Source organism: Sciurus carolinensis, chromosome 10, assembly GCF_902686445.1.
Source record: "Sciurus carolinensis chromosome 10, mSciCar1.2, whole genome shotgun sequence".
NCBI lineage: Eukaryota > Metazoa > Chordata > Mammalia > Rodentia > Sciuridae > Sciurus > Sciurus carolinensis.
Genome location: NC_062222.1, coordinates 43,280,040 through 43,306,654, shown reverse-complemented (window position 1 = coordinate 43,306,654; position 26,615 = coordinate 43,280,040). Strand labels below are relative to the sequence as shown.

Here is a 26,615-nt window from a genome sequence, read left to right as displayed (position 1 = left end):
ACACATTTTTAAGTTGCATGCAATAAATGGTATTGGATTTCTTCTCATGAAGTTGACTAGTGATATGCATATCATGCAAAATTCTTCAGCAGGCTGTGTACATATGCTGACATGCAGATGGACAAATACATTAAGTGGTTTTAACAGAAATAAAATGTCAAATGCTATAAACATTTCAAAAAGGGAGTACTCTGGTTGCCTAATCTCTGTAGCAATAAAAATCTGGGTGATTTGTAGAAGCAGCAGAATATACAATTTATTTTAAAATCTGTGTAAAAATTTGTTTGTGTCACAGTATTGCATAAAGTGTGCTTTTTTGTGTGTGTTGAGGAGAGTGAAGAAACTAAAGGTATTAAGCTGATATAGGTTGAAAGCAATTAAAAGAAGAAATTTCATGTTAGGCCAGAATAATGGAATTATAAAGAATAATTTACTTTTAGATTTTTTATTTCCTAAATTAGAAACTGGCTGTCATTGATAAGAAACCCACTCCCATAGTGAAAAGACAAAGTTCTTTCTTTGTGAAACTACAAATTCAGTTGAAGACAAATTAGCACACTTAAAGGCACACTGTAACTGTCATATTAAAATACATTTCTCAAAATGTTTTGATGAATGTTTTCATTGAAGGTATACTACTAAAAATCTATTCTAGGAAAAAACTTTGCAGTATGCATCAGAAAGATACAATTTTCTATTTGGAATGCGTCAAGGCTACTGAATAAACTACAAACAAACTTTCAATCAACAGCTCAGTGACAAAAACTAGATTTTGAAAAGTGTTGAAATACTATTCAGTGTCCTCTTATAGATCCAATATTTTAAAAAGTGATCAATTTATATAAATAGAGTATACAATATTTAAACCAAAGGGATAAGCTAAGCAAAAATGTATCCAGAGTCTCTACACACACAAAACCAAAGAAAAGTTTTCATGCATTTCTTAAGGTGACATTGCGTTCAGATTGAAACTCAACATGAAGGTAAACCCATGCATTGTAACAGTAGACTAATTTACGTAAGCAAGAAATACCATGCAACGACTCTGACAAATGATATAGCTAGAACTATGAAAGTGTCCACTCCAGCTGTTATGCGTGGTCTTTCATTTGTTAATGTTATTGAGAAAACATTCTCACATGTGATGGTCCTGACTATCTTAAGTCTTTTAGGGATTTAGAACATTTTCAGTGTAATGACTATAAAATGCATCTCACATTTAAAAACATAATACTTCATGTTTTTTATTTTAATGATTTAATATTGACCAGTGAAATGTTAAACCAGAGAGGAAATGTGTTTTCTAAACCCTCTACATTGTTTATGAGGGTAAGGCAAAGTAAAACCTATGATTATACTTATTATTTGAGAAAAGTCTGATGATGGTATTTTTCTTCCTCTTGGAAATAAGATAATTTATAAAAAGCAATAAATTGAAAACATGAAATACATTCAGGACATGTCTCTCTTCACTCTTAGAGATAAATGCAAGTGCTGTTATTTAATTAACATGCTATACAAATAATTTACAATAGGTAGAACATATTAGTCTTAACTCAGCATAAGTAATAAACTGTTACTGAAATGCGTATAACTCAATGACAAACATATTTCACAAGAAGTCAAACTCCCGATTCTCCTCAAATTCATGCCAAATGACAACAGCAACATCATCAACAACAGGGAATTGAAAACAACAAAAACAAAAACAAAATACTATGACAACAGAATAGAATAAAGCTCAAAAACAACATTAAATTTAAACAAATACCTATAAACTCAAGTTGATATTTTTGAAGACAATGAAATGGTAGCAAGAAATTCTAGAATTTCATGCAGTATATGTCTACAATACAAAGCACAAACAGGCAAGGAAAAACAAAAAGACCACATGGAATTGCTTAAGATACACAGTCATCATGACAAAATAACTTTATATATAAATGTTTAACCTGACTTTTCTTTCTTACTGACTAAGGTATCATTCATTTCTCTTTCAAGCTGTCATTCATTTTTATTTGAAAGAAGTCTGGTGTATAGTTTTAGAACCATTAGGCCAAAAAGAAAATGCAGTAGACAAAGAACAAAGATTTTCTGTTCTATTTTTTAGATTGTGAATTAATTCTGCATTGAGAATTTGATGAGATGTGTAATCTTGTTAAAGCAAGATGAGGTTGATTCTTTCTGAATACCTTGTTTCCATCAGGGTTGTGGATTACAGTAGTTTGGGGCTCCTGAGTGAGAACAAAATAGAGAAAGAAACAGTTCGCATTGGTAAGTACATTCTTACTAGTCTGAGGGACAGAGCAGAGAGAGCCAACTGACAAAACTAAATAGTGACGAGAGCTAAAGCGATGTTAACTGCTGTCAGACGTTGCAGCAGACAAGATCTCTGATGAAAGATCTCCCTGGTGAGCCATGGATAAGACTCTGCCTACCCAGAAGCAGCATGCAAAGACCTTATTCCTGATCAGTATACACACAGGGCTTTGAAATTTGGAGACCCAAAGAGGCACTCACTGTTTCACCAAGTCCCAGGCCAGAGAGAACTTTCCTTTCTTTAATGGGCCCACTAATGTTATCCAATAGAAAATGGGCCAAGGGCACCGGAGATAGATCTCTTTGAGAGATTTCAAATTCTTTGTAAAGCTATTTTTTCAGCTGTATTGTTTAGATAATTGATTCAGAATAATAGGCTGTAAAGTCATGTTTATCTATGAAGAAAATACTGTTTTTTCCTATTGCTTTGGATTAGGAAAAAAAAATTTCAAGTGCAAGTAATATTCAAATAGCTGATACAAGAAAAGATTCCATGTTTGTGCACCAGTGGCCTGCTTGGCACTTTCATTATGTGATGCCTTGGCAACTGGGACCTACCCAACTCACTGAATTCTGTTCCACTACAGGCACTTTCCCATGATAGTTTACACTGCATACTTAGAGAACATAGCTACTATTCCTCCCTTCTTGCTTTCTCTGGCTAGAGCTGTGACAGACAGTGTTTTTCACTAGTAGATGACCTGCTAACTTTTGAGTGTATGTGTTTATGTGGGGATGGGGATCTACCCCAGGGCCCCTGGCATGCTAAGCACATGCTCTGCCACTGAGCTACCTCTGGCCCTGATAGTCTTCTACTTTGATGTTTTCCTAGTTTACATCTTTTAAAATTGAGTTTACTGGTTAATCCAAGTGACTAATCTCCTACTGATTTTTTTAAAAAATTATTCATTTATAATAACATTATAGAGACAGTGAAAAAATTCAGAAACATTTCTGAAAATTGTAAATAAAAATATGAGAACAGTTTGAGGTAAATATTATGGAATTCCAGTATTCAAATTTTGAATTTTAATATAACCTCATCTCAAAGTATCAACTGATTTAATTTGATTGTGTGGATTTCCGTGAAATGGACAAAACTGATCTCCATTGATAATTCAAGATTCTATGCTATGCAACCTCATTCTGTGGATAAAAGTGAAACAGTGAAAATTTAATTTAAAACACAAAAAACATAAAGCTTTAAATTATCCAGTGCCTCTTGGTCTCATAAAATGAGGTCTTACAAAGCCATGTTGTCTTAGAATGAGAGGGAAATGAAACTCTGAATAAGGTCAGCTTTTATGTTGTCTAGCAATAATCCTGTTAGCTCTCCTGGATGCCAACATTTATGTCATGAAAAGAAGAGATGGTCGTTTGCATGTTAGAGCTCTTATCATCATCAGAAGAGCTAAGAGCAACCAAAGCGCATTCTACTGTATTCCTAAGGCAGCATGCAACAATTTCAACCACAGAGACCAATACAATGTTCAACAATGAAATGAGATAATTTCATGTTAGAAACATACTGCTTGACAATTCTCTTAAGATGAGAAAGAAAAGAAAAAGAAATGAACATTTTTCATATCTTAAAAAGCAAAAAAAAAAACCTCAACAAAATAAAATATTTATGTATATACATGTGTATCTATATAGTGAAAGCAAATGAGAGAAACAATAAAAAACAGTAAAGAACTTAAGAAGGGTTACAAAGAGTCCAGGTATACCAGCGCCGGGGTGGGAATATTTTCTTTGGGGCTGGTTACCACGTTGGCTTTGTTGTTTATCTGTGGGTATGCAGAAAATAGAAACAGAGATGCCTTAAACCCCTTGGTAGCCAATGTCTCTCTACGCGGCATGTCTACATGGAGGTATAGACATGGAAATAAAGAGCCACTGAAGATGAACGTGAAAGACACTGTGACGATTGACAGGAATGATGACCACTCTAGTCTCCGAAGGTCACGTACAGGTGAGGACCTTGTCTGTGATGGTGGATGAGAAAACAGATGAGGCAGCTTTGGCTGTGCCCCCTTAGCAAACAGACAAAGAGCCGCTTCAGTGGAGTTCAAGTCAAGTTCAGAGTATGAAATGAACACGACCATTTTCATACTCTTCAGGTTGGATTCTGTTTCCAAGCTTCCAATTGTTCACTGTTACAGTTGTTTTTTTTTTTTTTTTTTCCATTTTATTCTTGAGCCTGAAGTCATACATAAACCATCTTTCTCTGGGGAGCCTTCATTCACTACTATCCAATTAACAACCTGAATCTTCTGACAAAGGCAGGTATTAAAATATTTTTTTTTAAAATGTTAAGTCTAGGTCTTTTTTAAAAATACATCTTTTGTTATTTAGTGGGGAAGTCAAACTCTTTACACTGAAGGTAAAAGCACCTTATTTTTCACAATTGTTTAAGAGGAATACCATATTTTCTCTCAAAGTGTTACTGCTATCCTTGAAGAATACATTTAGTAATATAATTTCAATGCAATAATAATTGGGTTTACCCTTAAAGAAGATATTTACACCACAGTGGGATTCATGTTGAGAAAGAAACTCAGAGGGTCAATAAATATTGTAATGGCCTACAGAGAAGACTCTTTGTAGACTAGTGGCAACTTAAAACTACAATTGATTTTGGGCACTAAAAATCAGAGAATAAAAAATAGGAACATTGTTTTAAACTCATGAATGACATATTACATTATGCTTAAAAAAATAAACATTTTCTTATACTATATAATCTAGGTATTTTCAATATATTATTTTATTTAAAAGAGACACCCCATAATTTTAATACAAATGTAAATGTACTTAAGGACTCAAGAAGGAACACATGCTACATAAAATAAATGAGTACCAGATGAGTATTTATAAATGATTACATGGGTAATTGTTTGGGCTTTCTGGAAAATCTATGCTTCATGTCTATATAGGCATGTGATGTTTTGCTTTTCTGTTTATTTGTATTTGTGTGGTTACTGGTATTTATTTAGATAATTTGTAACACTGTGCTCTGTGACATGCAGGAAAAGAGAAAACTTTAAAACTTTACTGGAAAACTCGTTAAATGTTAAACCATCAATCTATAATTTTCAGATAGTTTAAGAAAAATTTTTCTTGAAATCAAAATGCACAAAATTTAATGTGAAATTTGTTCAAGAGCCAAAAAGAGAAAAAAGGTAGTGGTGTCTATTAAAGAGGGATCAACATGTACTTCTGTTAGTAGAAAATACATGAGATAAGGGAAGGAAGCACACACCAATACTTCCTATGCAGGAAGAGCACTTGGCAAAACACAGCTGGATTCTTGTCAAATGATAAGGGACATATATGATTAAAGCACCATGTATATTTATTATGTTGTATTTAGTTCATATCAGTGGATGCAGATAAAAGAGAAATATTCTGAAATATTTTTATTTCTGTTTTGAGATAAGATTGAGATTTTTTTCCCTAGGATGTGACTGCTTGCTAAGAACTGCTTTATTTTAGTGAAAATGTCCCACATGCATACTTATGCACACAAGCTTATCTGTATAAGTGCACACATGCCTACCATCCCACCATACACATTCACACATAGATACACAGCACACACACACACACACACACACACACACACACATACCATCATCTCTCCCAAATGAAGGCATTCTGTATGGATAAACCATCCTGTCTCGCCAGGCATGGCAAACACGAGCTATATAGCCTCAGCTACCACTTTCAATCATGTTTAAATGTGCAATTGGAAACTTTTTTGTTAATGTAAAGATTAGCTTAATGACTTTTATTGTGGGAAATATTTTGAAGGTGTAACATTAGTTAATTTGAAAATAGTAGGTAAATTTCTAAGTAAAAAGCTAGAAGAACTTCCTTTCAAAGAGTCAAATAGCAAGTATGGATTCAACCATAACTGTCTTTTAAACACACAAGAGAATGTAGTTATGTTAAGTTACTGTCTTAAACACACAAATGTCTTTTATTAATTGTCTTCTGAACATAAGAGTGAATGCATCTATGTTAGTTTATGGAAGCAGAATATTTTTCTTTAAAAAAAAACTGAACTGAATTAAATGATGCACTGAATTACCCTTATGAAGCATGGGTAATATATTCCTATCTCTCAAGTGTTGAAATTATTAAATGTTGAGATTAATACGTATTTCTTTTAAAGTTCATTAGTTACAATGGATACACTGTAAGATCACTTTCACATTATTTATAAACTCAACAGCGAATGTACTTTAGGAAGAATAATTCTTATTTTAGCAGCCATGATCTTCATTTAGAAAATAATCCCATAGCATTTCTTCACTTATTGATAAACATTCATTAGTTATGTCATGGTCCTTTTATTTTCAAAGAGAAAATGGCTTTGTCCTTGCATAAGGTCAAATTCATCAACAACATATGGATGAGGATTTAACTTCTTACTTATTTAAAAAATTAAACTTCAGATAAAAACAACATAATGTGAAAGTGGGTACCATGTTTTGACAGTTGATTAACACTGACCTGTAATGATTCTATACTTCCTCCACTTACACTAACTTAGATAAATAAGACTGTTTTATTCCTAAGTGTAATTTTCATAGGAGAAATCTGGCAGATAGAGATCCTCACCATCATCTGAACACTCGAACTCGATTTCCTTTTCTGAATTGACCAGTTAAAGAGAAAGGAAAAGAAAAAAATACGACCGGTTGAATTTAAAGTACCAAAGCATGTAGTACAGAATAACTTAGTCTTCAAAGAGGAGCTATAAGTGGGCTAGAAGAAAAAAATAATTCTGAAAACTTTTCTTTCTCTAAAAGGATAACAGTGGAAATAAACATCTTAACAGGAACTGTGAATTCTCCAGCACTGAATGCTACAGAAAAATTCAAAAGAAGACATTTGAAAAATTTAAAATACCACATTTGTACCCATGCAACATTAGGAAAAAGGCAGAAAGAACAGTGATTGCCAAAAATCTAAACTGAATAAAATAAGCAAAAGGAAGATACAATTACAAATTGGTGATCAGAAATGCCATCCTAATGGGAATCACAAGTGCATGGCCACCATGACTCTGGAAATTCCCAAACTGCACAGACAGATGGTGAAGAAATGACTGGGTACAAACATAAAAAGTGACAAATGATTTTCTATGTTCTATTTTCAATATGAACTGACCACCTGGCTATGAGTCAAGTTCAAATATGAGAATATTTAATTAATTCCCAAGAATGTTGAAGTATTGATGAGGAATGTATGAATCTGCCATTGGAAGAGAGAGAGAAGGATTAAAAAATGAAACATTTAGATTATATTCTAGAAAGAGAACAAACATTATTATGCAAACATAAAATTATATTGCATCACAGGTAAACTCCCTTAAACAAAATACAATCAGTAGAAAATAAGTTGTATCATTTTGATTAGAAATCCAAGAAAGACAAAATATCCTGTTGCTATCTTCCTTGAAAGATTTCTCTAATGTCTGTTCAGTATATGAACCGTGAATATGTCTCTAAACCTTATGATAAAAACATAGGAAAAATTAAGAGCTTAGAAAAAACTCCCAAGTAGAGAAATATGGTCATTTGATGGTCCATTTCCCAGACCTACTGTTTATTCTGGTTATACACTTAAACAATCTTTAACGCACATCGTAATTATTTTGAAAAGTATTTAGTTTTCACAGATTTTCAAGTCACCGTGATATTTTGAAACTGTAGTAAAGCAGAGAGGATTTAGATATACAGTTTTTATGACAACTCAATAGAAGAGTATTATTTTTTCATGATTATTTAACATATTAACAAATAGAAAAGATATGTCATATCTTAGTATATGTATTAGTCATCTTTATGTATTAATTTTTTAATATTTTGACTTGCATCTTTTTATCAAAAATGATAAAAAATAAAAACTGCAATGACTTGGGACTTATATTTAAAATGATCCAGCAACTGAAAGTTGGAAATGGTTTAAGATACCCCATTTAACTTACCTTTACTCCATCTGGTTTCTTCAATAAACTCTTGGCTGCTGCAAAGTGAGAGCAAAATCAGTTTAGCGAGCTATTCATAGAAACCCTCAGTTAGGCAACAAAACAGGCAGGTTATTGCTTCCTTCTACCACCTTTGCTGAGTTATGACCAACATATGCCAAGTTACCAAGGTCACACTGATGAGCGCGAGCTTACAGGACACTGAAATACAGTATCACTTTTCTGGTTTTGCCACAACAAATTTATAACTAAATTCTTAAGTAGTTCATTGCAAAGAAATTGAAACTTTGCCAGGTGTGTTATTAGATTTTACTGTTGGTTGCGAAAAGGATACTGGAACTTTAACTGGACTATCCTTTTGTAATCCAGAAAGTTGGTTTCAGTCTTGAGACATCAGCTGACAGATTGTATTACATGTTCATTCACACCACGAGTATGGTGGCCATGTCAGTTCTGCCATTGAAGCTCCTCTTTCTAGAGGTTGAAAACTCATTCGTAAAAATTTGCTCTGGCTAAATAACATCTTCTTTATATTTTTTGAAATCAGACAATTTCAGTTTTTAAAAAATATTAATAACTGCATTTATAACAAAATGGTATATTATTGACCTAGAGCAAATTTTTAAAAGCTTAGCACATGGTCTTTAAAAAATGGCATTATGTATTTTGTTATACTTCAAAATTAGAATACAGAGACTTACTAAACAAAAGCCTTTAAAATTAAAAATTTAAAACCATATAATTTGAGATAAGGTATAAAACAAAATGAAATCTTTAAATCAGAAAAATCCTAAAGCGTAATGTCTTATATCAAATTCATTTTTCATTTTTCCTGGGGGGAGCCTTTGCCATTCTTTTTGTTATAGAACTTCTTGAGTATATGAAAAGGTAGAAGAGTCATCCTTTCAAAATATACTTATGAATGGGTACACGCAGAGTGAACAGATAACATAATTGTCAATGACAAGTGGTACACCGAGTGTAGAACATTCACGAATATGCAGAACAAAGTATGCACTTCTGCTTAAGTTGATTATATATAAATATTTAAGTATATCAAAATGGAATTTAGCATTTGAAGTGGAAGTACTTAACTATAGTAAACTGCATGAACATAGCATTTCTTGATATTTCTTTTATTTGGGACATTATGTTGATGATGACTTTGTTATGATTTTAAATATACTTTAAAAGATAGAAACATATTAATTTTATTTAGTGTTAGCAACAAAGCTATTAATGTATTATCACTTGAGATTGTAAAGAAATTGTTGCCTTAGCAATGATACTGTTTGCCTGGAGCTAAAAAGCAATATTAGGTCAATCCTGTGGCAGTTAATAGGTTAGAAAGCAAACTCAGGATAACTGGAATTGCAATAGCAAGCAAAAAGAAGACAATGATCCAGGGTAAGCAGCGATTTGGCCTGGGAGATGCAGAGAAGTTCCTTTTGGTTACTATTCACCTTACCTCACAAGAAATACATTCCACATACAGGGAGAAAAGAAAAAATAAAAACAACTTTATAACCATATACTCATGGACAGATTATTTAAAGAGCATGTTTGGCAATGAAATAGAATGAATAACATACTCGAAACTAAAATGCAATATCAATTACAAGATGTAAACTGAGTCTAATGTTACTCGGTTGTTAAAGAGATGGATAAAAAAGGTTTGATTTTCATGCTAAAACATTCAGAAATGATATAAAATCCATATATTAGTCATGAATTTTTAGTTTACAGGATGATGAAAAGGAAAATATGAGGTAAACAAAAAGTTTCTATAAATGGGTATAAACATTAATGAATAAAGGCCCAATTTATGCCTCTATGTATTTAACATTTTCACAAAATACACGATTTTAATTCTAGAGACATTTTTAAAGTTAGTTTGATATTAACAATATATATGATATAAGCCATCCTACCTTTCAATGATTCATGAATTACTGGGCCACAGTAAAATATTAATTTATTTTCAATATAGCGTATACTACTTAATACTTAATGAGATGGCACTGAACTCACCCATATCAATGTCAACTGCATTATTCAAGTGTTTACAAAACAAGTAACTTGACAAAAGTAGTAACAAGGTTTTACTACACCAAACTGGACAACATATGTACAAATGACTAACACAGTCCTTCAATCTGTAGCATTGCTGACTGTACTGTTATTATTACTGTTGTTTTTTAACAGCATATATATCACATTGTCTCTAACCAGATGGCAAGCAGGCAAAAGTTACCATTCAATTAATATAATTGTGAGTAATAACTGGAAATCATTGAAGAACAGTTGATAATAATATGATGGATTATCACCTGATGTCATTATCACATCCATGCTAGGCAAAATAAATAACTGAAGAAATAGCTGGATAAATTGATGCTGCAGATCATTATTATGCAACAAAGGTGGTAATATTTTGGCACTAGGGTTTGATAATTGTTCTAAGTCTAAATGTCCAAATTGTAAGTTTATCAAGTTCAGTTTAATTGCTGCTTCCAAACCTACCCATATACCTAAGACTGATTACTATATCAAAATATGAATTTTGGAAACCTGGTGCTTTTGGACAGTCCATCAAAGAATAGAATTCTGAAATTTCTGATAATAATTGATACTTTCTCTCCTTTTTGGAGAGTCATTATTACAATAATTCATCTCTTTGACTTCTTTTAGACTGTGCTTAACAAACTTCTTTTTATCATTTTGAGGAGCATTTATTATCCTGTGATATCCCTATGTGGTTGGTTCTCTGTAAGTTCTGGAGTTTGACACCTTTGGTAGTTGTAATTAGTTCTATTGCATGCCAATATACTGCTGCACTTTGGAAAGAACTTAGGTCTATGAAAAATGAGTTCCAAAATAATGGTCTTCTTTTAAAAATCTTGCTTAATGGAATTTCTGGTGAGACAAAAAATTTATTCATCGTTATTATTTTATGAAATATCAATTAATAAATTCTAGGGTTGATATGGAAAACTGCAAAATGAAGGAATACATATCTCTAATATTTGTGTGCACCCCAGTGTTTGACAGACAGGTGTCCAGTCCTGTACCAGCACTGACTATTGACCAGAATCACCTGGGTTCTCCGGTGAGGGCTACAGCCCCATGAATCTCTGTGGTAGACAACACCCTTGAGGAGTACCAATGGCAGTCACAGGTGTGGGAGAAGTCTATGCCACACATTTGTCATACCCAAACAACAGAATTTTTCTAATTATTAGATTTTTGAATTTCAAAAACAGAAGAAGGAAAAAAAAAAGACCACTACAGAGGACAGTAGACAATAGGGAGAAGAGTTTTGAACACGTGTACCTGAAAAATTTCTCGTAGCCAGCATAGTTGTCAAGATGGCACCCTGTCATAGAAAAAGAAAAATATCAAGGTTGCAAATCTTTTACCTAATAAACAAACACTCTTGGGTGAAAAATTTTCTCCTGTTCTCATTTTCAGTGAGGAGAATTTTTTATTGTTTCCTTTATTTTTTTGGTTTCCAGAGGAGTCCTAGGCATGTGCCTTTTGTGATGCTGGGATCACCCTAATGTATGGACCAGATTGATTATGAAATCACACTACTGTTTTCCACTGAAGGTAGAAACCACTGCACATGGCACACCATTGATCCAAGTTTCTCTTTGTGACTGATTCTGGTGCATATTCCATTTTCCCATAACCCAGAAAAATAACAATATAAGTATTGAAATCTACACATGCAAAAAGCTTTTGCTAAAAGTTGTTGTCCCCTTACAATAGTTCACTTCCAACTCTATCAAATTCTCACAAAAACATGAAATTTCTTACCTTTAGTTTTCGTCTAGCATTGAATTTCTTCAAGCAATCCACAGTCTCCTGTCTGTGCATCATGGAAGCCACAGTGGAACGTTGCTGAAAGATGAGAAGAAAATGACTTCACTGAAGATATTTAAAACATACTAAGCACAATAGTATCTTCAACTTCATTAAGTCTTTATTAATAGTGCTTGCACTCATGATTAATTTGCAAGTATTCAATTGCCAATGTTACCTAAAAATACGAGAATAATTTTGTCAAGACTATTAGTGACTAAGCCGAAACATTTATACAGAGAAAGTATAGAAATGAATATCACAAATTTCCCACATTATCTTAGTTTCAGTAAGTCTTTAGTCACATTTCTATTGGCTTAACATTTGACACTCATTCTAGAAATTTACTTAAGATTTTAGATTCCCTCAAGTCTCTCACTGCTTTTTCTTAGTACTTCTTTTTTATTTTTTATTTTTCTTAGTGCTTCTAAAGTGCACTCAGACCATTATGGTCATGTTTTAATGCTACTAAAACTCCACTCTTAGTTTTTAAATCTCAGGCTTGTTTCTAAAGCTGCTTAATGATAAATAATTGAACTGCATTTTCTTCTTCTGGAATGTATTAACTCTTGATATTATCTTCTTAACCTGTATTCATCAATCTTGTTGATAATCAGTACAGGGAACGGTCTGTTCCTTGTGTTACTGTAGACAGTATTTACTTAGAAATCTGTGCAAATCAGACTTTGTTACAATTATAAAATTCATTTTAAGTCCATTCATTTGACTTTCATTTTTTTTCTGCAAAATTCTTTTAAATTCATGAAAAATATACTGAAGGAAAATTTATTTTTTCATGGTAGCTTCTAAGGTTTTTGGAGAATTGTTACTTACACAGATCCATGGATGCTTCAGTGCCTCTGAGGCTGTGATTCGCTTGGCAGGGTTGATGGTAAGCATTTTGTTAATGAGGTCTTTGGCTTCAGGAGTCACTGTGTCCCATTCTGGTGATGGAAACTTCAAAGACATAAATTTATCAAGATTTTAAAAAACAGACAAACTCAGTTAAATGGGGAAGAGACAAAAATATTAACAATTTCTATAAGTAGTACATTTCTGTATAAATTTACTTTTGTATAAGTTAAATTAGATCTGAAATAGATAAACTCCATGTATAAATCTGCATATATTGAAAAGATAAGGGTAAACACGTACTAAATTGCATATTACACATAGTGAATACATTGTGAAATTTAGTTAAACAACCTAAGAATTTTCTATTCCTCTCAAAATGTCTTTGTTTTGATCTGAAAATTAAATCTTATGCAATCTTTCTCATAATTATTTGCAAAAGTAAGTAAAAGATGTCAGGTTGTCACTTGATGATGTCATCATGCTATGCTACATACCACAGCTCAAATGAGGTATTAAATACTTTCACATTTCATAAACAGTAATAGCAAAGATAATAAAACCGCTTTAATTCCTGGGCCAACACTGACCTAATAATCATGGCTTCTTGAAGTGCTGTGGTGAAAAGAAATCTGAGACTACAAAAGCATCATCAGGATTTAAGGTAAATATCTTAAGAAGATTAATACCTAATTATACATTTCACCAAAGAGCATGAAAGTAACCAACTATCGTAACTTTCATTAGTGTTCCATCATTATATTAATAACTACATAACAAAGCTATGGATCCAAACTCTTTATGCTAAGTTTTTATTGACAATTATTTAATCTTACTTTCATATATTTAGCTTAATTAGTAGATACAATATTCTTCATGGGTTAAGAGAAATTTTCAGCACATTTTGTTGCTGAATTTTTATAGTTCATGAATTTTATAGACTTTTTTTTTTGGTACTGTGGATTGAACCCATGTCCCCAGCCCTTTTAATTCTTTTTTTTCAGATAAGTTCTTCCTAAGTTGTTGAGGGTCTTGCTAAGTTACTGAAACCAGCCTTAAACTTGAAATCCTTCTGCCTCGGTCTCCCAGTCATTGGGATTATAGGCATATTAGCTTTTATAGACAATTTATATTTATAGACGTTCAGTTCTTATAGACAATTGTGAAAAAGCCACTGTCACTGTGTCTTGGAATTTACATTTTTGGTAGTCATAGAATTAGCAGCTTGTGATCCAAAGACCAAATAAAAGATGAGAAAATGTTACTGACTTGTTAATACCAATAATTTTTGCCAGTTTAACAATATTATTTTTAAATTCCAGAAGTTTATCTTGAGCAGTTATAATAACTTGCTAACCATCAGGAACTGTTGGAAACACACCCATAGCTGTGTCTCAGTGCTGTGCAGGTCTCCTGACAACAGATGAGGGGCGGTTCTACCTGAAGAAAGGTGGTTCCTTTCCTCATTTTTCTAGTTTCCACAAAGGCACTCCTCTATATTCACCAGGCAGTGCACCTGCAGGGCTTTGTGTGACCAGAAGGGTCTAGTTCTAGTCTTACTTAATCTTACTTTCATATAGTTAGCTTAATTAGTAGATACAATATTCCTTATGAATATGTAGTGAATATGCTAGCTGTAGCATGCAACGATGAGTTGGTCCAATTATTAGTATGGCTCAAAAGGAAGGCTTCAAAATTAAAAGAATATTCATTTTAAACTTTTGATAGCTGATACAAACATCCATGAACATTCTAACAGAAATACTTGAAGAGGTTGAGACTGGACAGAGTATAATAAAAATTTTCATATCCATAAGTAGTAAATTTCCTTCCTTACTTCCATACTGAACTTTTAACTTATGCATAGAATATGAACCCATACTGCTTACTCCTCAGTTACCCAACTTAATAATACATGGAAAGTGTCCTCAGACCTTGTTGCTGGATGTTCAGAGTTTTAGGTGAAATCTGACAAAGTGGTATAAACTGTACTTATAGAAGTATAGTCAGATGCTATAATGATGTTTTGGTTAATGATGGATCAAACAGATGACAGCAGAACCATAAGTTATAATGGAGCTAAAACTGCCCATTATCTAATGCTGTCATAGCTATCATAATGTTATGGCACAATGCTTTGCTCACAGGTTTGTGGTGACACCAGTGTAAGTGTGCTTACTCTGCTGCCAGTCACACAAGTATAATACATACAACTGTGTACAGTCCATAATGCTTTATAAACAACTACTTTACTGGATATGCTCATGTATTTACCTTACCATGTATTTATTGTTGTTTTAGAATATACTTTTTGCACTTCTGAAAAAACAGCTGACTATAATATAGCACACCGTGTTACCCCAGCAACAGCATCACACGTCATAGGTTTACTGCATCTATTGCATCAACAGGGCCACACCAAGTGACTGACCTACACCATCTAGGTTTGTACAATGATAAAACCACTTAATAAAGCATTTCTCAGACAGTTTCTCTCATTAAGCAACACATGGCTGTATTTATCAAGAGAGGAAAATATATCAGGGAATTCAAAGCTAAGCTATCAAGAGAAAGTAGATAAATCCTTCCTCTTTAGATAATGAACCTAATTCATAAGTATGTGTGTGTATATATTCAATCATTCTAATTATAAATTAAATGTATTAGAATTGTGATATTGTGATTATCCAATATTTTTTCAATTGTGAAACCCACAATTGAAATGAAAGCTTGCACACAAGCTCAACAGGTAAACCAGACCAAATAATGACAGTGAAATGATGTTCTATCTGGTACATGGATCATTGCAAAGTATTGCTGATACACAATTTAAAATCATGTGATAGGCATTTGGGGTTAAAATTCAACTAAAAAGGCAGTAAACATCTCGGAAGCAGAAATTTTTTAATTCTTAAGTTTTAAATGCATTCATATCTGGAAATTTTGACAAGAAAAGTCTTCCTTCAGGGACTTCAAACTTTTTGAAATTTCAGGAAATAGTGAACTAAAAGGAAATAAAGAATGTATACATTTGCTATAGGTCTTATTCTTTATCTTCCCTTTCCCAAGGGAGAGGGAAATAAGGGAAAGAGTTGAAAATTACGGTTAAAAGAACAATGAAAAAATAAGGCTCTGAGTTAATAAACTAAAACAAACCCTCTTCTAAAGTGACAAAAATACTTATTACATACATCATAAGCTCCAGCCTTGATCTGCTGATAGAGTCTGTGTTGGTCTTCATCCCAGAAGGGAGGATACCCCACCAGTAGGATATAGAGAATGACACCTGGGGGATTGGAACATATTGAAATAATGTAAGTCATACAGACAATAAATCAAATGTAGCTGATCCTCAGTGATATTAAGCTGCACCCATCAGAACAGAGGGAATTACATTGTTGGATCTGTTCTGATCTATTCTGAAGCACCCTGTGGAGAATGTCAGTCCACCACGCTGAAGTCTAAAGATGAAAATCACTTGTCATTTTGTGTGACACGCTCTTTGGTTTCCCCAGACTTATCTATGTAGGTTCTGAATAGGTTGAGGGTTAAAAACTGAGCATGCTTTTATTCTCTCACACTTACTTTGCAGGTATTTAGGACATTTGAGTAGTGGCATCCTGATTACAAACTCAGGCTCTAAATACCAATGTCCCTAGGAATATGGATAACATAAAAAGATAAAACCCTTTCTCATCAGAGATCTGTCTTCAAAAACAGTGTTTTCAATTAAACAGCAAGACCAGTATTATTAAAGAGAAGTATATATATTGTTAGAGAGTAAAAGGGAAGAGAAGAATGAAATTGCACATTAAATTCAAAGAAATAAACAGTTGTAATATGATTTGATATATTTTTCATAAATATGTAATAAAGTCATTTTCCTTTGGTTTCTTAAAGGGATTTGTTCTAGAACCATACACATGGATACCAAAATCTGTGGATGCTCAAGTCCCTTATATAAAATTGGGTAGTATTTGCATATTATATTAACTACAAATATCTCCCTGTATACTTTAACTCATCTCCACATTACTAATAATAACTAATACAATATAAATGCTAGATACATAAGTGTTACATTATGCTGTTTAGGGACTAAGGATAAGGAAAAAGTCTGCATGCTCAGTATAGATGCAAAGTTTTTCAAGTATTTGAACCATGGTTAGATGAATGCACAGATATGGAATCTGCATATAGTGGGTTAACTGTGTTTAAAAAGTAATTTAACCAACATACAATTTAAATTTTCAAGTTAAAAAATTATATATTCACAGTTTTTTTTAACTTTCTCTGAAAACCTAGCTACAGTCTAGATGTCTCTTATTTTGACACTATAGTCCTCTTTATCAACAAATTTTCCTCCTGCTACTTTTCAAACACTTGATTGACCTGCTTCACTCGGGTCTTCGTTTTCTTCTCTAGCTAATTATCCTAGAGGAAGGTCTGACATTCCTTGGACCGCTCCTGGTGCTGTGTTTCCTTATGCCTGGAAAACCTCAAGGAGAAAAGTAGGACAGGTGACTCTCTGCCTGGTTGCCCTGGAACTTTGTTATTCCTCCATGAAAAGTGGCCTCTTGCCTTCTGTACCTTGCGTTTGCTGTGGAGATCTAGCTTCACTTCCCTTCATCAGTCTGGAAATCTTTATACAAAAGATACTATTGTTGTTAAAATGGCTTGGAAGCTATAGTTTAATTGCCTTCAATTTTTATAACCTATTTCAGGAAGATACGGTTCAAAGCAAAGTCATGTGAATCATTAATATGCTGTAGTCTGGATCTTGAATGTCCCCCAAAATATCATGTATTAAAAACTTGGTCCCCAGTGAGGTGCTATTAGGAGGTGGTGATATATTTGAGAGGTAAGGACAGTAGGTAGGTTACTTGATAGGTAATTGGGGGTGCGCCCTTGAGGGGACTGCAGAACACTGCCCCTTCCTCTTCCTCTAGCTCCCTGGCTGTGAGGTATATGGTTTTTCTCTGTCAAGTGCTCCCACCATAATGTACTGCCTTGGCCACAGGCCCAAAAGCAAAATAGCCATTGATCATGGACTGGAACCTCTGAAATCTGAGCACAATAAAACTTGTCCCTTTATAACTTATCTCAGGTATTTTGTTATAGTGATGCAAAGCTGATTAACACAGAGACAAACATTTTATACAATATTCTTAAAGTTTTTTAAAACAGTACTTAGGCTTTTAAATCAATACTGAAAGTTACTTTAACAGAGTGGAGTTGTTTTTAAAAAAAAGTGAAGAAAATTAAGACATATTGCTACCTCACCTTCACAACATAAATCTAATTTTTCCATCTTTACTACATTATACACAATATGTATCCATTTAAATTTATTTTCATATAATTTTTATTATCAGATGTAATAGATGTGTTAAATGACAATGACTACCATGATGATGACTACCCGTATTTATGTTCCCAAAGTGTGAAGAGAAAAGAAGCTAAACCTGGACATTTTCCTAATAGCCAGAAGGGTTAGGCTGTTATAAAATTATTAAATAGACTCACAAGTGAGACATTTCTGCATTCTGAACTCAGGTTGCTAGTTCTTGTAAACTATATCTGCAGTTGGCAGTTGATGTGGTAGTTCCCTGCAAAGGGGAAGCTCAGAGAGGGCCCATGCCCTGAGAAGAGCAGCCAATACATACAAAGATAACCACAATTTAATTATTTGAATGATGAGTTTCTATGAAAAATGTACAATTAATAAAATAATAGCATGAATATTAATATTAAAGATTTTAAAAATACTTTTTAGGCCTGAAGACAACAACAACAAAAAAGCATAGGCACTAATGAATAGGCTGATGTGAAATTGTTAATGCCTCTTTCAACAAATTCTGTTCCATAAGCTTCTTTTGACTTGCTCATTAGACTAGAATCCAAGGCCTGAGTTATGTCCTCTTGTAGTTCTATTTTTTGAAGTTTCAGATTAACTATGAGAATTGTAGCATAATGATAATGCAATATTAATATATTTCATTGCAGGTAACGTTTTCTGAGTAGTTAGATATGCTTAAATTCATTACCTTTGTAATCCTTGTACGGTGCCTTGTGGTAGACATTGTTATTATGTCCATTTCATTCATGAAAAAATGAGGCTGAGAGTTTCAGAAACTTTACTACTTGAACCAGTTAATGCCCTAAAAATTCCCTGCAGCCACTTCAGGTGATTATTTGTGTCATCTGAGAAACATCAAGTTACTAGTGGAGGGATCCATTTGGTCCTGCCTTAAATGTTTCCTGCAACCACTTTTTCCTTTTGCTATATATTTTAACAAGTGGTTATTTTAAAGGGTTTGTTGTTCTCCTTGGGAGTCTTTTCCTTGTGAGTTAAATTACAATTTACCTTTTTCTATAACCTTCATATTTAACCTCTTTCTTCCATATAAGAGTAAAAAGGAGATGAATAAAAAATACTAGCTCTCTTTCTCTTCCTATGTAACTAAGGCAGTAATATTTTTGTTTTTGCTTTACAAGAACATATTGGGGGTGATATGACCCCCCCAAATACTGGGTGTCTCTTATTAAGCAATTAATTTAAAAAAAAATTAGTGGGGCTAGGGATGTAGCTTAGTGGTATAGTACTTGCCTAACAAGAGTGAGGTCCTGGATTCAATCCCCAGCACCACCAAAAATAAATAAATAAATAAAAGTTTTAAATTAGTATTATTGTCATACTTTTTTAAAATACATGTATTGATATGACATTTGGATTTGAATAAAATCATCTTGGGATGGAGGAATAATTAGGGGTTTAGATGAAATGAAATCAAGCATCAGTTCATTATACTCATCTTTCCTTTTGTGTGTTGCAGATTTTCCACAACAGTTAAAAAAAACTACTTTTGACACAGCATTTAAAAACTAGTTTTTATAACCCCCTGTATAAATTTATGCTTGGGAGATACTAGAAGTGTTTGATTAATAAGAGTTTAGGGAAGCACTGATTACTGATTACGTAGAGAGAATACATCATCAAGAACATTCAAATCTGATTTCAATAAAAGCTAATATTAGAAAAACGATTAAACCTATGACCACAATAATGACTGAACATTTTAAAGGCTGTTCTTAAGAAAGATGAGATGAAGACGAAATGTGGAAAAACTCAGTTAGTGGAAAATTAATATAATAACCTATTCAAGATATCCACTTACCCTTGGTAAATAAAGGGGTACACTTGTGAGTTAACATGCAAAATGCATGCAGGGTTTGGAAATGCACAATTAACTATGTGAGTAATAAGTGTGGTTCTTTCTTATCTTGCAGTATAAGAAAAAAAAATCACCATGCAATTCAAATAGGGAAAGTGCTCAGCTAACATTCTATCACCTAAAGACCAATAAGGGGTAGAACAGGGTGCTAGAAATATCATGACCAGCAGGACAGGAAGTCATATTTCAGAGGTTGGAGCTATGTGTGCCATGGTGTAAGGGTGGCAAAAAAACTGCCAGGCCTTCTGGTACCAAGCTGAGTTAAATGCCTGACCTACTGTGCATGCAATGGGGAGGGAACCAGGGCAAGAGCTGTATCCATCTGTCTGACAGGTAAGGCTGCTATGTAATAACAAAAATATCATGTTATCTATTCTTTTGATTATTTTAGAGAAGTCAGAAAGTGTTTTTAGAGAATCTGATATTAAATCATAATGATAATATAGCAAATGTCAATGCCCCCCAAAATAACAGGTTCAAACCTCTGAGGATCACCTCCAAAGGACTAAATGTTTGTGTACTCTCAAAATTCATATGGTTAAACCCTAATCTCAATGTGATGGTAACTGGAAGTGTGGTGTTTGGAGTCAATTGGGCCATGAAGACATAATCCACATGAGTGGGGTTAGTGACCTTGTAAGATGAGGTCAGAGAGCTAGCTGTCCCTCTTATTGCCATGTGAAGATGCAATAAGAAGTTGGCACTTTATAACCTCATAAAGGGCTCTCACCAGAACCTGATTCTGCCATTTGGCACCCTTATCTTAGACTTCCAACAACTAGAACTAGTAGTTTATACTACTTCATTAGAGCATCCTAAGCTGACTAAGATACCACCTGTATGCAACTTCTGCCATACTATGAGAGTCTCAAAATCTGCTTTCCTAAAGGAAGTTGCAACTAGCTAGGGTAGAGTGTTGCTCCATGTTGGTATATATCAAAAAACTTGTTAAAATGAAAATTCTTGAACCTCAACCCAGAGAGTCATTTTTATTTTTCTATTGTAGTAAAAACCACATAACGTTAAATTTAAACATATAACATTAAATTATATATTAGATACAAGCACACTTTTTTAAGTGTATAGTTCAGGAGAGTTAAATACCTTCACAATGTGACGAAGCAGACCTCCAGAACTTATTTTTTTCTTGCAACAGTGAAACCCCATACCCACAAAATACTAATTCCCTCTCCCCTTAGTCCTTGGTAACTACCTTTCTACTTCCTGTTTCTATGAACTTGACTATTTCAGATACACCATATGAATGGTATCATGACATATTCGCTTTCTTGCAATTGGCCTATTTTGTTTAGTAGAATGTCCAGAGGGTTCATCCTTGTTGTAGAATGTGATAAAATTTCCTTTCTTTTTAAGACTGAAAATATTCTACTGTCTGTATACACCTCATTTTGTTTACTCTCTTCATCTGTTGATGGACATTTGCTTGCTTCCACCCATCAGTTATTGTGGATAGCGCTATTGTGAACATAGATGTGCAAATATTTCTGTAAGACTCTGCTTTCAATTTTTTGAATATATACCCAGCAGTAATACTGCTGGATTATATGACCCTCGAGAGTTTAATTCAGCAGTCTAGGGTAGATCCCAGGAAGCTGTACTTCTGATAAGCAATGCAGGTGACTTTGAAGATATAATCTGTGACCCTCAGTTTGAAAAAACACCAAGTTAGGGAGACTACACTTCCTAAATATGGAGAGATTTAAGGCAATAATAAGTTCAGCATAAGAGGATATTAGTAAAGATTATGTTTGGGAGTAAGGCCACAGAGGTTGAAGACTGTTGAAGATATGAGTGATAACGAATGAAGGCAGAAAACCCTTCTAAATTTTTGAAGCAAACCTGTGATAGCTTAGTGTAAGGGAATCACAAAACTCACAGTGGCAACAAATTGCCCAGTGGGCTTGAGATTTCAAAATGATTAAAGTGCCCCATATTGACTTATTCCAGTTGATGTATGAAAAGGCTAGTCCCAGAAATCATGCCATTGCTGAACCTAAATTCATTATACCATAAAAGGACAAACTTTTTCCACAAAATTTCAAATTAACAGTTGCTAATTTATCATCACTTATAACTGTTTAGAGTGATAGCTAAATAAGATAGAGAGGTAATAAGATAACATATGTGGTGTGAGGGAGGTGCCTATGTTTGTGAGAACAACTTTCCTGTCTTCCCTCTTCCCTCCTACTTTCTTGCCTACCTTCCATCTTTTCTTCCTTTTTAAGCTAGATTGTAGAATGAGCTCTGTTACAAACTAGTGATCAAGTGACATGTATAAATAATTGTGGAAGCAGCTATATATACAAGAAAGCCATCAAAATCAATTTACTATTGTTAATTGTGGAACACAGTTCTTGCTGCATTAATGTCTATTCTTTACATTATTTCCAGTAATGGACTAGTTGTTTTCAAAGACCAAGTATAGGTCAGATCATACTCTGTGTGAGATCACAAAAGCAAGGTAATGGTGGCATTTGAGATTTCCTGTGTGCAGGTAACTGCATGTTTCTAATAAAAATAATGTACAGACCTCTTTTAGTCACTATATTGATGCTGTGCTTCACTTTGCTCTGTGTCAACTGCCAAAATGACAAAGAACCTGCTATAATAAATGCTCATAGATTAATTCACATAGAAGACTGGCTGCCACTCTCCTAAGTGGATTGTTTTGCATTTCCTTTGTTATCTGAATTGTGTCATTTCTTACTTTTATTTTTTAAGTCTACTCTTAAAAAGAACGACTAATTGGCAAGAGCTAGTGCTGACTCATAGTTGAAAAAGTTTCCCTCATGGTAAGCCATAACCTAAAAGCAATCAAGTAACACACACATTGTTTTGGTGGTTATTACAACAGTAATGAGCAAGGGTGTAGCATCTTATAAATACAATTAGTGTAATATAATTTTCATGTCACCTGAGTGAGAAGACATAATAAAAATGAAAAAAAATTGGCAATTCCAAACCAACAGCAGTGAACAGGAAAAGTAACATAAACATTCAATGTGATGTTCTCAGTAGTGGTCATTTCCCCAAACATAACATATTAGAAAATCTAATTAAAATATCATAGTAAGCTGTGTAATCCCCAGCACATTTCTAGGCACACAATTTAGAGAAGCACATGATCCCCCCCCCAAAATGGGAACTAACTGCAAATATGTGCTTTAATTAGAGCTTGTGACAAGGGGCCCACTGATTGCAGAACACTGTGAAGAAAGCAAAGGTAAGGAGAGTATAGAGTGAAACAAAGGGTGAAAGGTGAGGCCACAGCTAGACTCTTTGAAAACTTTGAGATGCCTATCTTTTTCCAGTTGATAGCTTTGGTCCTATAAGTGATCTCCTATTTCACAGATATGAAATATTATTATGAAATGATACTTCACTGTTTTAAAAGGTTAGATACATAAGCTGCATTATGGAAATGTATTTGAACAGAAAATTCAGATATCAAGTGGATTTGAATTTACCACAGTGATATTAAAGTTGAACATAGTGTGCTTAGTGAGGTAAGATAGTGGGTCCAAGCCCTGATGATATATCAAAGGTTATTAAAAATGCAGTGTCTATGCTCACTACAGATCTACCCAGTCCCAGGGCCCAGGTGACCTTTGGATAGCTCCATATGTACATGAATCATCATGGATTCTGCTGTGCAACCAAAGGAACAATCCCCAGTGCAAAGATATCAGGTTTTTTTTTTACATTTATTTTTAAAGGATCTGATATTTTTCAATACCAATAAAAGTTATATATTGTGAAATTTTCTTTTTTTTTGTGGTGCTGGGGATCAAACCCAGGGCCTTGTGCTTATAAGGCAAGCACTCTACCAACTGAGCTATCTCCCCAGCCCATGAAAAATGTTTTAAACAGAAGAATAAAATTATTTAAATTCTTTGAATATTTAAATACAGCAAGGGTGTTCTCTTAACCACTGCACCTACCACCTCCTACCCATGAATCAGATGAGAGGGGAGCAGGGAGGCAAAAGGCAGAAAATAGGAAGGAAACTAGGAAAACAAGGAGGGATAAAGAAGGAGGGCAGGGGAGACTGGAGATGACCTTCTGACAAGCAGGCAAAGAAAGACCATGAAATGCCCTGAGGCCAGTCCTCCTTCCCCTCATTACTGATCAACCATACCATATTCTATCCCTTTATTGCTCAAGGTTCAAACACCTACACCCTTCTATACTTCACATAAATATGACTCTACCCTCCACAAAATCCATCACTGTCTACCTGACACTAGGGCCATTCTGCTGCTTTTTAAGGTCGTCAGCAAAAACAGACCTGTGCTGGGAGCTAATTTATTGCAAGAGAAATATATTCCAGCTGTCTGCCATTAGCTTTAGATTTGAATAAGAACATTTTGCAATAGTGCTTTAACTCAAAGGCATTTAAGAGTTCATGCTCAGCAGATACTCTCAGGTAGACAGAAGAAAGACAGAACTTGGACCCACTTAAGACCTCATCCTTTAAGTACATGCCATTTCCAGTCTTTTAGAGTAATAATGGCTGTTTGCATTTTACATTGCTTTAGAGGTTACAACATGTTTTCCTTTCAAGTGTGCCTAAGACCCTCCCACTCTGGATAATCTTATTTTACAGGTAAAGAAACCAGCACAGAGATATTACAGAGGGAGAGTAGGTGCAAAGACTTGAACTTAGGTGCTGTGACTACTAATATAGTTCTCTGCTTGTAACTGCCTTCATAGGCATGGAGCTAATTCTGAAAACTTAAGATTCAATCAGTTTAAGATTAAATACTAAGTTGTTGTTTCTAAGCATATAAAACTGATAAATACAGGATGGGATTATCTATCACTATGAAGTAGGGGCCATGAACAACTTTTCTTTCTTTCTATTTAAAATTAAAACCAAATCCAGCAAGTTATTTTAAGAATCTAGAAATAAATTTAAAAAAAAAATCAACTCCTTCCAGGTTTGCTGACAAACCAAAGGAAACGAAATCTGTCTGCAGCACACTAAAGCCAAACTATGGTAGTTAAACACCTATTTATAGATCTGATGCAATGACACTAAAGAACTTTGAGGACTAATTTGTGCTGATAACCTTAGTAGAAAACTATTTCAGAGTGTCCTGTTGTATTCCCTTTATTTCAGCCTTTCACTTATTTTGAAATGAAGAAACTCCAGTATATAAATGAAGTGGAAATTCTTCTAGTAATATATTTTTGAGTCTGCACAGGACACTTCCTTGATAGAATTGACTGATAAAGGCCTAAAGCAGAATTCAGAACCCATAGGATGGTCAATTTAATTATTTTCCAAGTTCACTTTTATCCTTGCCAGGCTTCCTGGGAAAATGTGACATTTGTTGGAAGAGTTGGTTGGATCATTTGGGAGGATAGGAGCATAAACACATGACCCCTATGAGGGGTGCTTCACATCCCTGTTGTCAAGGTGTTACTGAGACCAACGCATTAGTATCACCTGAGAACTTGCTCAAAATGTCAATGTTCCCACCCCAGAACTAATGAATCAGAAAAACAGCAATCTGAGCTTTAATTGGATCTCCAGATACATTATTGTAGACAAAGGTTTGAGAATCTCTTCTAAGACATTCTGAATTGATCACTAGAGAGTATCAACTAAAGTAAAAGATACTATTTTAAATTAAAACAAGAGAACAAATATTTATGGACTGCCTAAATTCATATGCTGAAATCCTAACCCCCAATGTGATGGTATTAGGAGGTGGGACCTTTGGTAGGCTAAAGACCTCATGAATGGAACGAAAGCCTTGTGAAAGACACCCTGGAGAAGCTCCATTATCCCTTTCTACATAAGAGATCCCACCGCCCTCCCACCCCACCCCACCAAAAGATGGCTGTTTACAAACTAAGAAGCAGGTCCTCCGCAGACATTGAATCTGTAGCACCTCAATCTTATCCTTCCCAGCCTCTACTGTAAGAAATCATTTATTTGCTGTTTAAACCATCCAGTCTCTGATAGTTTGCTATAATAGCCCCAAAAGATTAAGACATGAGGGTAACACAATATTTTTTTAAAAATATGATTCCTTACCACATGCCCACATATCCACTGGTTTTCCATAAGGATCTTTACGTAAAACTTCTGGAGAAAGATATCCAGGTGTGCCAGCAAAACCTAGGGAAAACAGAAGTTTATTATTCGGTATTAACTTGACAAAATCAATATGATAAAGAAAACTAAGAAAGAAAACTTTTTAGTGGCTTCTTTACCATATGAAGCAAGGTCCCAGAGTCCTAAAGTAATGTAGACTAGTTCAGGTTTTTGGGGGACAGGGAGCATGCTACCAGGGATTGAACCCAGGGGCACTTAA

At 34.1% G+C, this 26,615-nt stretch overlaps 1 protein-coding gene across 18 annotated transcripts in view; it reads right to left on the bottom strand.

Annotated features, from left to right (window-relative positions):
- Camk2d (calcium/calmodulin dependent protein kinase II delta) overlaps positions 1–26,615 on the bottom strand; it is a 301,010-nt gene that overhangs the window by 36,611 nt on the left and 237,784 nt on the right. For 3 of the 18 annotated variants that reach the window (XM_047566259.1, XM_047566254.1, XM_047566260.1), the window contains exons 8-16: positions 26,336–26,419; positions 16,225–16,319; positions 13,016–13,138; positions 12,137–12,220; positions 11,651–11,693; positions 8,318–8,355; positions 6,946–6,978; positions 4,047–4,106; positions 2,193–2,234 (exon numbers count right to left, since the gene is read on the bottom strand). In XM_047566259.1, the coding sequence (XP_047422215.1) occupies positions 2,193–2,234; positions 4,047–4,106; positions 6,946–6,978; positions 8,318–8,355; positions 11,651–11,693; positions 12,137–12,220; positions 13,016–13,138; positions 16,225–16,319; positions 26,336–26,419 (602 nt within the window). The remainder of the gene's footprint in view (positions 1–2,192; positions 2,235–4,046; positions 4,107–6,945; positions 6,979–8,317; positions 8,356–11,650; positions 11,694–12,136; positions 12,221–13,015; positions 13,139–16,224; positions 16,320–26,335; positions 26,420–26,615) is intronic. The other 15 variants (XM_047566263.1, XM_047566257.1, XM_047566264.1 and 12 more) reach the window with 9 other exon arrangements.